This window comes from Crocodylus siamensis, chromosome 11 (assembly GCF_052110815.1).
Source record: "Crocodylus siamensis isolate JL-2025a chromosome 11, ASM5211081v1, whole genome shotgun sequence".
Classification (NCBI taxonomy): domain Eukaryota; kingdom Metazoa; phylum Chordata; order Crocodylia; family Crocodylidae; genus Crocodylus; species Crocodylus siamensis.
Window position 1 is genome coordinate 18,649,355 of NC_143405.1, and position 13,537 is coordinate 18,662,891.

At 45.5% G+C, this 13,537-nt stretch overlaps 1 protein-coding gene across 6 annotated transcripts in view; it reads right to left on the reverse strand.

The window, feature by feature from the left end:
* The window catches only part of PNPLA7 (patatin like domain 7, lysophospholipase), a 283,100-nt gene that overhangs the window by 215,065 nt on the left and 54,498 nt on the right, over positions 1-13,537 (reverse strand). For all 6 annotated transcript variants that reach the window (XM_090022996.1, XM_090022991.1, XM_090022990.1 and 3 more), the window contains 2 exons: positions 12,722-12,881; positions 10,470-10,550 (listed from right to left, as the gene is read on the reverse strand). In XM_090022996.1, the coding sequence (XP_089879122.1) occupies positions 10,470-10,550; positions 12,722-12,881 (241 nt within the window). The remainder of the gene's footprint in view (positions 1-10,469; positions 10,551-12,721; positions 12,882-13,537) is intronic.

Here is a 13,537-nt window from a genome sequence, read left to right on the forward strand (position 1 = left end):
GACCATGAGATCATCACTTTCTCCATTCACCATAAGTCAGGGAAATTGACCAATAGGGTAGAAATCCTTGATTTTAAGAAAGCTGACTTCCATAAGCTTAGGGGATTGGGTGGCAAGGCCCTGCAAAACCACTGTCTGATGAGGAAGGGAGTACAAGGTAAGTGGTCATTCCTCAAGGAAGCTATCCTAAAAGCTCAAAGGAAGTCCATTCCCTTTCATAAGAATGGCAGCAAAAGGGCTGAGACCCCCTTGGCTCAACAGGAAAGTCATGGACCTCCTGAAATGAAAACAAGAAGCCTACAAAGGATGGAACAACTACCAAAGAGAAGTACTTGGCAACAGCCCACACCTATAAGGAGCAGATCAGCTGCCAATCTGTATTTGGTTTGTGCTTTTGCTGTCCTGAAATCAAGGACAACAAAAAGTCCTTCTTTAGATTTTTAGGAAGTCAGAGAAAAAATAAGGGAAGCACAGGGCCCCTGATGAATGAAATAAGATGGCTGATAGCCAACACTCAGGACAAAAAACTGAACTCCTGAATGAATACTTCACGTTGGTATTCCATTAGTCCAAGGCTGTTAGCCTGCTTGACAGGATATAGGATGATTATAGTGGGGGTGACCACCCTCCCATAGTTGGCATAGATCTTATGAGGATGCACCTACAAAGGCTAAATATCTACAAGTCAGCAGGACCAGAAGAATTACACCCAAGGGTACTAAAAGAACTATCCAATATCATCATGCGACCTATGGCAAAGTTACTTGAAGATTCATGGTGCTTGGGAGAGGTCCCAGAAGAAGGCCAATGTGCCGCCTATCTTTAAGAAAGGGAGAAAGGAGGCCCCAGAAAATTACAGGCTGAACAGTTTGACCTCAATCCCTGGTAAAATCCTGGAGAAAATTATCAAAGAATCCACTACAAACAGGCTAACAGAAGGCAGCATTCTGAAGGATAGCCAACATGGCTTTGTTACAGGCAGGTCATGCCTGACCAACCTCATTTCCCTTTGCGACCAGATAATTCACCACTGAGATAGGGGAAATGAGGTTGATGTCAAATGCCTGGACTTCAAAAAGGCCTTTGACCTGCTCTCTCATGAAGTCTGCGCTGAAAAATTGGGAAAATGTGGCCTCAACTACTTTATGGTCCAGTGGCTAGGAAACTGGCTCTGTGGTAGGACCCAGAGAGTATTGACGGAACTGAGTCAACATGGCAGAGGGTGATTAGTAGCCTCCCTCAGAGTTCAGTACTTGGACCAATGCTTTTCAACATGTTCATCAACAATTTGGATTCAGGTATTAAAAGCAAACTAGCAAAGTTCACTGACGACAGCAAACTATGGGGGAGCACGGTCATGCTCAAAGACAGGCTGACAGTATAAGCCGACTTGGACAGGCTCGTGAGGTGGGCAGACCTCTACATTTCTCTGTGTTAAATGACATCAGGTTAAGTGCTCCATCTGGGGAGAAATAATCCACAACACACTTACAGGCACGGCTACTATGTTTGCTAGCACCACATCTGAACAAAACCTGGATGTTGTGATAGACAAAAAAATTAACATGAGCCACCAGTGTGATGCCACAGCTGGAAGAGCGAACCAAACGCTGGCATGAATCTACCAAGGCATCTCGAGCAAGATTAAGGATGATCCTCCCTCTCTACTTGGCCTTGGTGAGACTGCAACTGGAGTAATGCATCCAGTTCTGGGTGCCATACTTCAGAAAGGAAGTGGAGAACCTCGAGAGCGTCCAAAGGAGGGCCAGGCACATGATTAGAGGCCTAGAGACCAGGTCATACCTGGGACTGTTCAGCCTGCAAAAGAGAAGACTCAGAGGGGACTTGGTGGCAGCCTATAAGTATACCAAGGGCATACATCAGGACCTGGGGGAGCATCTGTCCACCAAGGCCACCGAGGGGAGGACAAGAAATAATGGGCATAAGCTGATTGAGGATCCCTTCAGGCTAAACATACGGAAAAACTTATTTACAAGTCAAGTACCAAGGGTTTAGAACAGGCTTCCCCCAGTAGTGGCAGAGTCATCCACACTGGTGATCTTCAAAAAGTGTCTTGACGCCCATCTTGCTGGGGTCACCTGACCCAGTAGTTTTTCCTGCCCAAGTGCAGGGGCGCTGGACCCGATGATCTGTAAAGTCCCCGCCAGCCCCTAACAACTATGAAACGATGCAAAATAGTTATAACTGAACGGGAAGAAGTGCAGTTCCTTTTCTTGGCATAAATGCATCGATGCAGATGTAGTATAGCAGGGAATGTTCTGAAATGCAGAAACTGAGTTTGCAAATTCTCCACAGTAGGGAATGTGTTTTACTATGTGCTTGTTCAATGTCATGTAAACTTACAGTGTGACAAAGTACTTTTATAACTGCAATAGTTATGTTTCTTTAAAAAAAAAAAAATACTGGGAGGAAATATAAAAGGTTTTGAAAGAACCCAACACTGAGGAGTGTTTATGCAATAACAGGCATAACAATTTGACAGAGAGAGACTGTACTATGAGATGTGTGGTACTACTTAGTCACAGTCCTATTAAACATACAAGATATTTTGGAAGTTTCAGCCTCAGACAATCCTCAAGAGAAAGTAAGGATAAATTAAAGCAAACTGACCAAAATGTCAGACTCTTCAAAGAGACTCCATTTGGGACAGGATCTGGAACATGCAGAGCTCTTTGCCTGTATCACATGAACTCACCTTTCCCTTCTGGAAATCAACTTTAATAGCTTTTGGCTCTGCTTCAAGTTAAAACAAAGCCCAAGCTCAGAAAGAGACTCTCAATTTGGGCCCTGCAGTGGTCCACTTGTGGGAAAGAACCTCTGCCACCGGAAGGGGAATGTGTACAAGACAGTTATCTCCAGGAACAAGACCTCATGATAAAGGGCAGATGAACACCCTGGGATCTTTTCAAGGGTGCCTTGAGATCTTTTCAAGGGTGCTGCAGGGTACTACACAATGCTGGCACTGTTAAGCATCCAAAAATGATTCACAAGGTAAACTCAGAGATTCCAAATGGAATCCATAAACATGTCAGAAGGGCAGGGGTTCACAGGCGACACTGCCCACCACCCCACCTCCCCTCCGGGGTACAGCTGTGGCCTGAGGGGAGTGGCAACAGTTGCTGGGCCATGGCAGCAGGGTAAAGCCATGGCCTGGTGCATGAGTGACTCGTGGTAGGAAAAGGCGAGAGCAGCACCTCCCCACCATCCATTTCTGCTAACATTATGACAGGACATCTTCTCTACATGCAAAATTAATGAGTAGAATAAGCAAAATTCAGTGTTTGAGGTTGACATGTCATTTAGCATTCTGTTCATAAGATACAGAAAAGCTCACAGAAAACTGAGGAAATGAACCGTTATGGCGCATCTACCATGTCAAATTTCATGAAAGATGCCACAATAAGATTAATAGCACATGGAAAACTGCAAAGAAAGCCATTTATTTACACAGGCAAAGTCAGCATCTCTTTCTCTCTAAGCAAATATTAAATCAATATTTCAACAAGAGTATCCCTAGTCTCAACTCTGTTCCCACTTGTGATTACAGAAATCATAGAAAATTGGGGCTGGGAGGGAGCTCAGGAGGTCATCTAGTCCAACCCTCCGCTCCAAGCAGGACTATCTCCAATTCGATGATCCCAGCCAAGGCTTTGTCTACCTGGGTCTTGCAAACCTCCAAGGACGGAGATTCCACCAACTCCCTGGGTAATCTGTTCCAGGGTTTTACTACCCTCCTAGTGAGCAAATTCTTCCTAATATCTAACCTAAAACTTCCCTTGGTGCACCTTGAGACCATTGCTCCTTGTTCTGTCACCTGCCACCACTGAGAACTGTCCAGCTCCACTCGTTTGAACCCCACTTCAGGTAGTTGAAGGCTGGTATTAAATCCCCTTTTAGTCTTCTCTTTTCTAAACTAAAAAAGCCCAGTTCCCTCAGCCTCTCCTCAGAAGTCATGTGCCCCAAACCCCTCACCATTTTTGTTGCCCTCCACTGGACTCTCTCCAATTTCTCCACATCCTTCCGGTAGTGGGGAGCCCAAAACTGAACACAGTACTCCAGATGCCGTTTCACCAGTGCTGAACAGAGGAGAATAATCACTTAGTCTGACCTACTGGCAACATACCTACCAACGCAGCCCAGCATGTCGCTAGCCTTCTTGGCAACAAGGGCACTCTGCTGGCTCATACTCAGCTTACTGTCCACTGTAAGTCCCAAGTCCTTTTCTGCAGAGCTGCTGCCCCGCCAGTCAGCCCCAAGCCTCTACCTGTGCATGGGACTGCTCTGCCCTAAGTGCAGGACTTTGCACTTGTCCTTGTTGAACCTCATGCGATTCCTTTGGAACCAGCTGTGAATGGGAAAGTAAGCCCGAGCCAGGGGAGGGAGGGGAAAAGAAAAAAAAAAAAAAAGTATTAAAAAAAAAATAGTGATTTTTTAAACCTTTATGTTATATTGCATCTTCCCCAGTTCTGCTGTATGGCTTTCCCTAATTATTAAAAGTTGGACCTTTTTAATCCCTATATTTAACTGTTCTGTAATTGAGTATCTCACCTTATGGGAAGTTTGTACTTTCATGGCCTTAACTAACTCAGGGGATCCCGCCACAGTGGTGTTTCAGTTCTACAGCATAAGATGTAAGTTTTTCAAAAGGCAATTTTTGGTGTTTGTTTTATATTTTACAATAAGATATTTACTGATTTTTGCAGAGGAAACCTTTGGAGAGCGTCCTGTTTCCAAACACTGCCTTGTTTTCCTCTCACTTGAAGCACAAGCATTATACAGCCTTCAAGTTTCACCCCACAGCTCATATTTATAATCTTTCAGGCACAAGTGAACAAGTAAAGCTTGGAGTAATCAAAGTTTTAAAACGTTAACTTGCCATATTTCAAATTGAATTGCATCATGGAAAGGCAACGCCAACAGACACAGTAACTTACCAACCACACTCGAGTATTCAGAGACTGTGCAATTACAAGAAAGGAGCACATAGCAGTGATCAACAATCTGAACAGAGGGATGAAGGTTGAGTGAATGGGAATACTGTGAGAGAAGGCAGGAGAGTACTGGTTGCCTCTTTCATCCAGATTTATCCTGGCTCATCTACGTCAAGAATTCAAACCAGAGCATTACTATAGCAGCTGTCCTCTCCCTCTGCTCCAGAAAGAACAGAGGCCATGCAGTAGCTACATACCTGGCTCATCCCTATAGTGACGGATTTAAGTTTAGGGCAGAGGGGAGCATTACAAGTACTCCTGGTGTGGTTCTTTACCTTCTCATCCCATTGGATTTGCTGGGACTTACTTTGAAGGAGTTTCTCCATTTCAGACTGTGCTTCTCACCCAGAGCCAGGGCATATGCTTTATCTCCTTCTACCTGCAGACCTCCTTCTACCTGCCCTGTCTCATAATTTCCACAACAGCTGCAGGGGGCACTACTTCAAGCAGTCTACACTCTCCTTACAGGTCTCCCATCCAACTAATGACCAAGATGAATTTTATTGCAAGAGTGAGCTTGTAACTGAACGAATGTGTTAAATCTGACCTAGTGGTCACCCATATTCTTTTGCTGCAGTATCTCCCCATCTACATACATTGGTTGAGGTAGGTTTGGCGTTATTAAAAACCCTTATGTTTCTCATTTTCAATTGAATAAAAAAGAAAAAGAGAAGATGACTGAAAACTTTACAAGAACTATTCAACAGAATTCTTGGATGCTGAAAATTAGTCCCTTCTGTACTTTTCTACTTCAATTAATGTTACTACCTCTTCCCTTGTCTTCTGATGCCTGTTTCATGCTGCTGCTTTGTGCAAAATTAAAGAGGAGCAAAGCAAATAAAGGAAACAAAATTAAAAATGGCCAGCTCCTAACAGGAGGTTAGATCCAGTCTGTCAAAATGCAGGTGTACAGGTGATTTCAGCAAAGAAACCTGCCAATTTTCCAATGGAGAGGGGAGGAAAAAACCCCATCACTCTTCAATTATACATTCTCTTGAAAAGCATGGACTATGCATTACTCTAAGTTTATATGGCACTATTGCCACAAGATCAGAACTACTAAGATATATATAAAAAATAAGACCAAAGACCTTGTGCAGCCCACTGACCTACATGATCTGGCTTGTGGGTCTCAGACTCACCTCACGTGCTGTATTTGGAGCTGGTCTAGTGCACAGGCTGGACCCAGTGCCACAGGTGCTGCTCACAGCACAGGACAGTGATAAGGGATGAAAGATACATGTGCCTGACCAATCCTGTGCACTGGCTCTGGGCAGGGCACCACATGCCGCTTGCACCCCATGCTGGCTCCCTGGGTCGTAGGCAGTGCTCATAGCACCAGGTCAACCCTTGCAACGCCAGCAGAACAAGCTTTGAAATGGGGCCAGCATGCACTGCCTGCAGCACAGGGGATCAGCAAAAGGAGCAGGCTGCACATAATGCCCCACTGGACTGGACCTGCCCAGTAGCACTACACACTAGCCCAATCCAGGGCTTGTGCTGCCTGTGGTGTGAACAGGACCCAGAACCAGGGAGACTGCCCACAACAAAGGGGGGCCAGCACAGGGATGTCTGATGCATGCAATGCCCTGCCAGATATGAGTGCTGGAGCCAACATGCAAGGCTAAGTGGTCTGGGGCCCAATCTCCACCAGCCCAGAATCACTTCCAAGAGCTGGTCTGCTGAGGTACCACATAGAGCACATGCTCCATGCTGGCCCCCTGTGCTATAAGCACTGCTTATAGCACCAGGTCCAGCCCTGCCTGCACTGCACAAGCCTCAGAGCGGGGCCAACATGCACCGTCTCTGGCACAGGGAACATACTATATGCAGTGTCCAACTGGACTGTCCCTGCCCACTGGCTCCAGCATGGCCCAATCCAGCCCACAGACCCTCAATCTGGGCCACGGGACTGAATGATTTTGACGCCCCAACCTTCAGCCTTACTCCTAACTTAATAACAGTTATTAGAGGTGCACTGATACATTGGTCCATATCATATTGGGACCAATAAGAGGAAAATTTACATTATTGGCAATCAGTTTTTTTGGCTGATGTGGTTGATAATGTCACCAGTAAACGCTGCGTTCATGCACGCAGCTGCAGCATGCATGCAGCCAGCCTAGAAGCTTGGACAGCAGCATCCAGCTGGTAAGTCGGTTGGGTGGGGAGGGCGCAGATTGAGGTCCTCCACAGTGAGGGAGGGAGCGGGGCTGGGACAGGCACTGCCCAACCAGGGCAGGGTTCGGAACAGAGCCGTGAGTGGTTCATCTGGGGGCACGGGGGGGGGTGCAGCTCCTGACACTGTGTGCATCCCCAGGGATGGCATGGGGGATGTATCTGCACATCTATGTATGGGGCAAGGGCAGGCTACCACTGCCAGCTGGAGACAGGGGTGGCACCAGGCTCTTTCTGGAGGGGGAATTAGGCTGGGGCTGTGCTTGGGGTGGCCAGTGGTGGCACTGGGAAGGAGGGCTATGAGGGAGGGGCAACAGCAAATTCTAGGGTGGCTGCAGCCCACCCTGTAGCCCCCACTCCCACCCTGAGTGCAGGTCCATCCCATCCCCCACCACTGGGAAGAGCCTGGTGCCGTCCCTGGCCCCAGCAGTAGTCTGCCCTCACTCTGCACACAGATCCGAGGGGCACATGCCCCCCCTGCCTCCCCTGGGGGTGCACACAGCAGCAGGAGCTACCCCCTTCTCCCTGCACCTTCCAGATGAGCTGCTCATGGCTCCATCCTGTGTCCCACCAATCTTGGCTAAGCAGCACCTGCCCCAGCTCCACTCCCTTCCTCACCATGGAGGACTTAATCTGTGCCCCTCACAACCCTTCCCTCCCTCCCTCCCTCCGCTCCTACCCCCAACAGACTTACCAGATGGATGCTGGGCTGCATATCAGCAATCAGATCAGTATTGGCCAACATAGCTCATTTATAATTGGAAGTATCAGGCCAAAAATCTTTATCGGTGCACCTCTATTAGTTATAACTGTTATAATGCTTGGTCATTTGTTATGTAGGATGGTTGCTATGCAAATGATCTTTCCCTTCCAGATGCACAATCCCTGTTTAGCAAACTTAATACTGGTCAGATAACAACAGAAATGGCATCTGTGTTCCTCTGTTCGTGTTCCTCCCTTTGAAACAACTGCTAGATCTGGCAATAAGGAGGATTTCAAAACAGATATCAGATACCACAATATAAATCCTTTATCATCCCTTCAGACTTCCAAAGGGCAGGCAGAAGAAAACCTGCAACTAACACTATACTAGCACATAGGTATACCATCCCTTTCCTTCAGAAGCTTGCTCAAATCTAGAAAACATATTGGTGACTGCATGACTTGTGAAAATGGAAATACTTATGTCTACACTAAAGGAAGACTTGACAACCTTGAAAGCAGCACACAACAACTTGCAGGAATGCTAGGACCACTGGTGCTTAAGGTTTAATGCATCCTTTTAACAAATAGTTGCTCCCCAACACAAGAGACAGGGAAGAGATATGTGATAACACAGGACTTGTTGCTTAGGCTTTGCATCCACCTCGTCAATATCCTCTGAAAAGCCCTCAAACATACTTACATGATCAGAGGTGACAAATTCATCAACGTACATTGATTAAATCCTTAAAAAGCACAGTAGCAATATACACAGTATTCCACAAATCCATCGCTGGAATTTAATTAGTCGCTTGCATTTTGTTTCAATTAACAATCTATCTGACCAGTCAGTGTGTTGGCATGTAACTAAAACAAGTTAAGGAGCACAACCTTTAAATGGTCACTGGCAGCATTAGCAGCATTAGGAAGGATGAAAGTCATTAGTTAGTTTCACAGTATAATTGCTATGTTATCAACTGCAAATTTATTTTTAATTATAGAAGATAAAAATAATTCACTAAGTAATAAGAAAAGCCACATGATGCAAAGCCAAGAATGCTTGGATCCTAACTGTCTGTGCTGTGAGTTTCCTTTTTGACCTTGAGCAAACTGCTCCCTGCCTCAGTTTCATCACCCACATGAGAGTTCAAATGTCCTACGAAACAGGAAGTGTGGTGAAGACTAGTTAATGTAAATGTCATATAGATATTATGCAAAATTACTGCTGACTGCACAAGAGGGAGAAGAGACAAAATGACATTGAAGGAATGGCAGGAGAAAAGTGATTTAACTGTGGCAGAAATTTTCCACAAAAAACCAAATCACCAAGGCACAGCTGCAAACCCAAAGTTATTCTCACTAGGCATTTTACCCTATACACTTTTCAATTAACATGTTCTGTCCTGTCAGAAACCCAATTTTAATATACAACTGCTAGATTAAGCATAATAGATGTTGTTAAGGTACCACTGCCATCATGGTTTGAGACTAGATCTAAAAACCAAAGGTGACTAATGTGAAGCAACTCTCAGAGTGGTGCTGGAGGAGTGGGAACGGCTTAGTACACTGAAGGGCACTGTGAGAATGGAAAACGATGGGAGGTTTTTGTGAATTACAGAAAAGGTAATGTAACAGTGGGTAATTTTATGAAATGACTGAAGACAACTCTGACCAGGCACACGTTGGAAAGTGAAGATAACAGCTCCACTACTACGGTATCAAGACAACAAAATACTTTTATGGAAAACAGGGTGAAGTATTTGGGGTAAAATGAAATACAACCTCTGGGCTGGCATGATGTCCTATTACTATTAGTACAAGAGATGGTTTTCAGGATAAGGTGGCCAAAGTGCAGCCTACAGACTATATACAACCCACACATTTCTACAAAGAGGCAGGAACCCACCTTCTTCTTCAGCCCTTAGGAGTATTGACACCAGTGGTATTAGAGATCTAAGGGCACAATGTTTCTGACTGCTCTGCACAGAAAACAGCTCAACTATTGAGGAAGTCACGTAAATTGGGACCTGTTGCTCTCCATGAACCACGCTTTCTCAATGAAGATAAAGGCAGCTGCTATTTCCCCTATATATATGCAAAATAATTATTCAACTTCCAACAAGTTACCAATAAAGGATTCAGTTAAGCAAAATCTGAACAATTTAGTGCAAGGAAATAGATTTCCCCCAACTACTTTATATGCCATGAACAATGCTTACTGCAACAAGGGAAGGGATATTTCTACTGTTAACATTTCAGCAGGTACATTGTTGAAAATATACTTAAATAGCTTAAGAGAAAAAAGGAAATCTAATGTGTTTAGAGTGAATAGAAAAAAAACCATGGAGGGATTCAAAGGCCACCCATCAGAAACATGAGGAAAGTAAAAACGTTAAACACTTGACTCAAATGCACCCAGAAATATCTTTTATTTGTGGCATGTTTTTTACTAATGACCAGGAACAGTCCCAGCCAAAAGACAAGAGAAAACAACCAAAATGAAAAATGTAATGTTAAAATACCAAGCCTGTTTAGCTCCGACAGGTCCAATGGTACCACCCCCACGTAGGAACTTACTGTGATAACATCAAGAATGCTGAGGAGGCTGTGGACACTATCTCCTGCCAGCACTTCCTTAACAACCACTTCGGTGCCATCCTACAGGAAGAACAGAAATAGACAAGTTAAGGCTCATAACTCCATCTTCAGGTTTAAATGGGCCATTTCAGGCAGGCACTTCATTTCACAAATAGAATTTTTCAACCCTTACATCCTAATTTGACAAGATAATCTAAATACTGCCTGGCAGATGCTTTCATCCAGCAAAACTAACCCCAAAGGTTACTTTCCTCATGCCTCTGAAAGTGCAGTAGTCCACTGTGTAAGTTTGACCACCACCTTCAGGCAACCGACTGAATTGATGAAACAGTATTTTACTGTTGTTCATTTCCGTTTGACATGAGGTGACGTGCAAATGACAAACTCTCCTTTAGCAGGCCTCCTCATCTTATTCTCTACACCTTGATCCAAACTCTGCTGTCTTCTTTGAGAGGCTGTAGATATTGCTTGTCATTGTAACATACAGAACTATTTACTTTCTTTACTTTCAGCTAAGGTAGGCAATTTTTTGGCAAAAATTAAATATGCTGGAAAACCTGGATTCAAGTTATGCCAAACTGTTCATGAACTCAAGCCAAATTCACTAGTTTCAACAAGAAAAAAAAGTTGGAAACTAGGTTTGCAAAACTGTCAGAAAAAAGCAAGTGGCGGTTATCAACAGCCTGGCATTTAAGGCATGTACGCATGTTGTGGGAGACCAAGGTTCAATTCTGTCCTCTTCTTGAGGAGATATGCACCCACTTCTCTCTTGGGCAAGGAGTCTGCTTCTAACTACCAAGCTACCAGGTGCTCTGCACTACAGTGTTCTCAATCTCTCCTAGTTATGGTGCTCCACTTGGCATAAACAAATAGTCACTGGAGCATCTTAATCACCAGGGATCCGGGTTTTCCATTTCCCATGGAAAAAAACACAGAAAACCATGGCTTTCCCTATTTTATCAGTGCTAAAAGGGAAAATCCATTTTTTCTGAGAAAGCTGCAGATTTCCCACTTCTGCAAAGAGCTCTGCAGGCAGGCAGAGTTCCAGCCCACAAAAGCTGATTGCAAAAAGGGCAGGAAACCCCCAGCCCTGACTGGAGGGTTAGAGAGAGGGGGAAGGGTGGGGCCTGAGGCTCTCAAATCACCCAAGGCTTAGCTCAGGCTCGCTTTCCCTCCTGGAGCCTGCGAGGCAAGTGGAGCTTGCAAGGGGATGGGGGGGGTGCAGGTCAAGGCTGCGAGGAAAGCTGGCTGGAGGCTGAGGAAGTGGGGAGGTGTTAGAGAAAGATATGGAGTGCCCGCCTGGCCGGCAGCACATGAACTGCAAGCAGGGTGCTATCGGCCCAAGCAGGCTCTGTGCCTACATGTGCAACTTTCCTGAAGGGCCAATACCATGCCACCCTGGGTCCACATGCTGCCAGCCGGGTGGACACTCCACATGGGGCTTTCCCAAACATCTCCCCACTCCCTCAGCCCCCAGCAAGCTTCCCATAGTAGTGCCCGCCCAGCTGGCAGCACAGGACCCGGAGCAGTGTACTATCAGCCCTTCAGGGAAGCCACGCACAGTGCACACCCGCCCTGCCCTCGCCCCCGGCACAGATCTGGGGGGCGCCAGGTCCCGCCTGCCATATGGGAGTGCATGCTGCCTCTAGGAGCTGGCCCTACACCCATCCTGCTCTGTAGCAGGCAGCAGGGGAGCCAGCTCCATGCTCCTTCTGCTGCAGTAGCCGCTGCCTTCTGTTAGAGACAGGAGTTGTAGACCTGAGTCCCTGGCCCCATAGCCCTGGCAGCTGGGGGGCAGGGGCTGTGCGAGCAGGACTGGGGGAGGGAGAGTGAGGGTCACCAGCTGGGCTGGGAGTGTGTTGTGGGGTGAGTGAGGGGCATGAGTAATTTTAATCACAGATTTTGGGGTTATCAGAGAATTTGCAAATTTTTAAAATCGGGGAAAACCAGGATCCACGCTAATCACTGAGCTAATGATGGAGGCTAAAACTCTCTCTCCATCACAGCGAGAGGCAGGCCCTCAAAATACCTTATAGTCAACCTGACTAGGGCAGTCATCTAAGAGGTGGGAGACCTTGGTCCAAATCAAGGCCCCGAATGAACACTTTGGCCCTACATGGAATAAAAATAGCCTGCTCCAAATCATTACACAATTGAGAGTTTGAGAAAGAGCTATATGCTGTGCCAGGAAAAGATTTATTGCAAGAATCAGCAGCCAGGTTTATTCTTACACTTTCTTGAATGCAAACTTCCAGCTTGCCATCCTGTACAACGTAGATGCTGTTATCCAACTGCCCTGGACGGAAGATGTATTCTCCTTCATGCAACTGCAGAAAAAACATGTGCTTGCACAGTTCCAGGAAGAGAGGCTTTTCAAAGTGACCAAGAACCCTTCAGGAAAGGGGGAAAAAAAATCCACAGTGACACACTGTGCTGCAAAAGGAAACCTGAAGTTATTTCGATACATGGAAAAAATAGCACAACCCAATACCATTAAACTCCCAGAGGTAATTAGGACTTCAGAGATAAGTATGATGTCCACCAAATTCCCAAGCCTGAAGGACTGGAGCACTATGAGCTCCTGAGAAGGTTAACTATGCACCCACTTTCAGAAGAACAACCACCCTTAAGAACTTCCCTACATTTTGTTTCCATGGAATTAGGAATGAGAATGTACAAATAAGAATACCAGTCATACAGGAATATTTGCAAGTTTAGGAAAGGCCATCCCAGACTAACTTGATCTTCTTTAAAACAGTTACTAGTTGGAAAGATTAAAAGAATTCAATGGACATAACATACTTGAATTTACTAAGTCCCACATAACATTTCCAGAGAAATGTGGGGTAGCTAAAATTACTATAAAAGTGGATATACAATTGGCTGAAAGGGCAATTATAAAATGGATCAATGTCAGAAAGGTAGGCGAGGTTCAGCAGGGGTATGTCATAGGTCCAATGGTGTTTGGCATGTTTATTAATGATTTGGATGCTCAAATGGAGAGCTTCCTGGTCAAGTTTGCAGGTGACATGAAACTGGGAAGGACT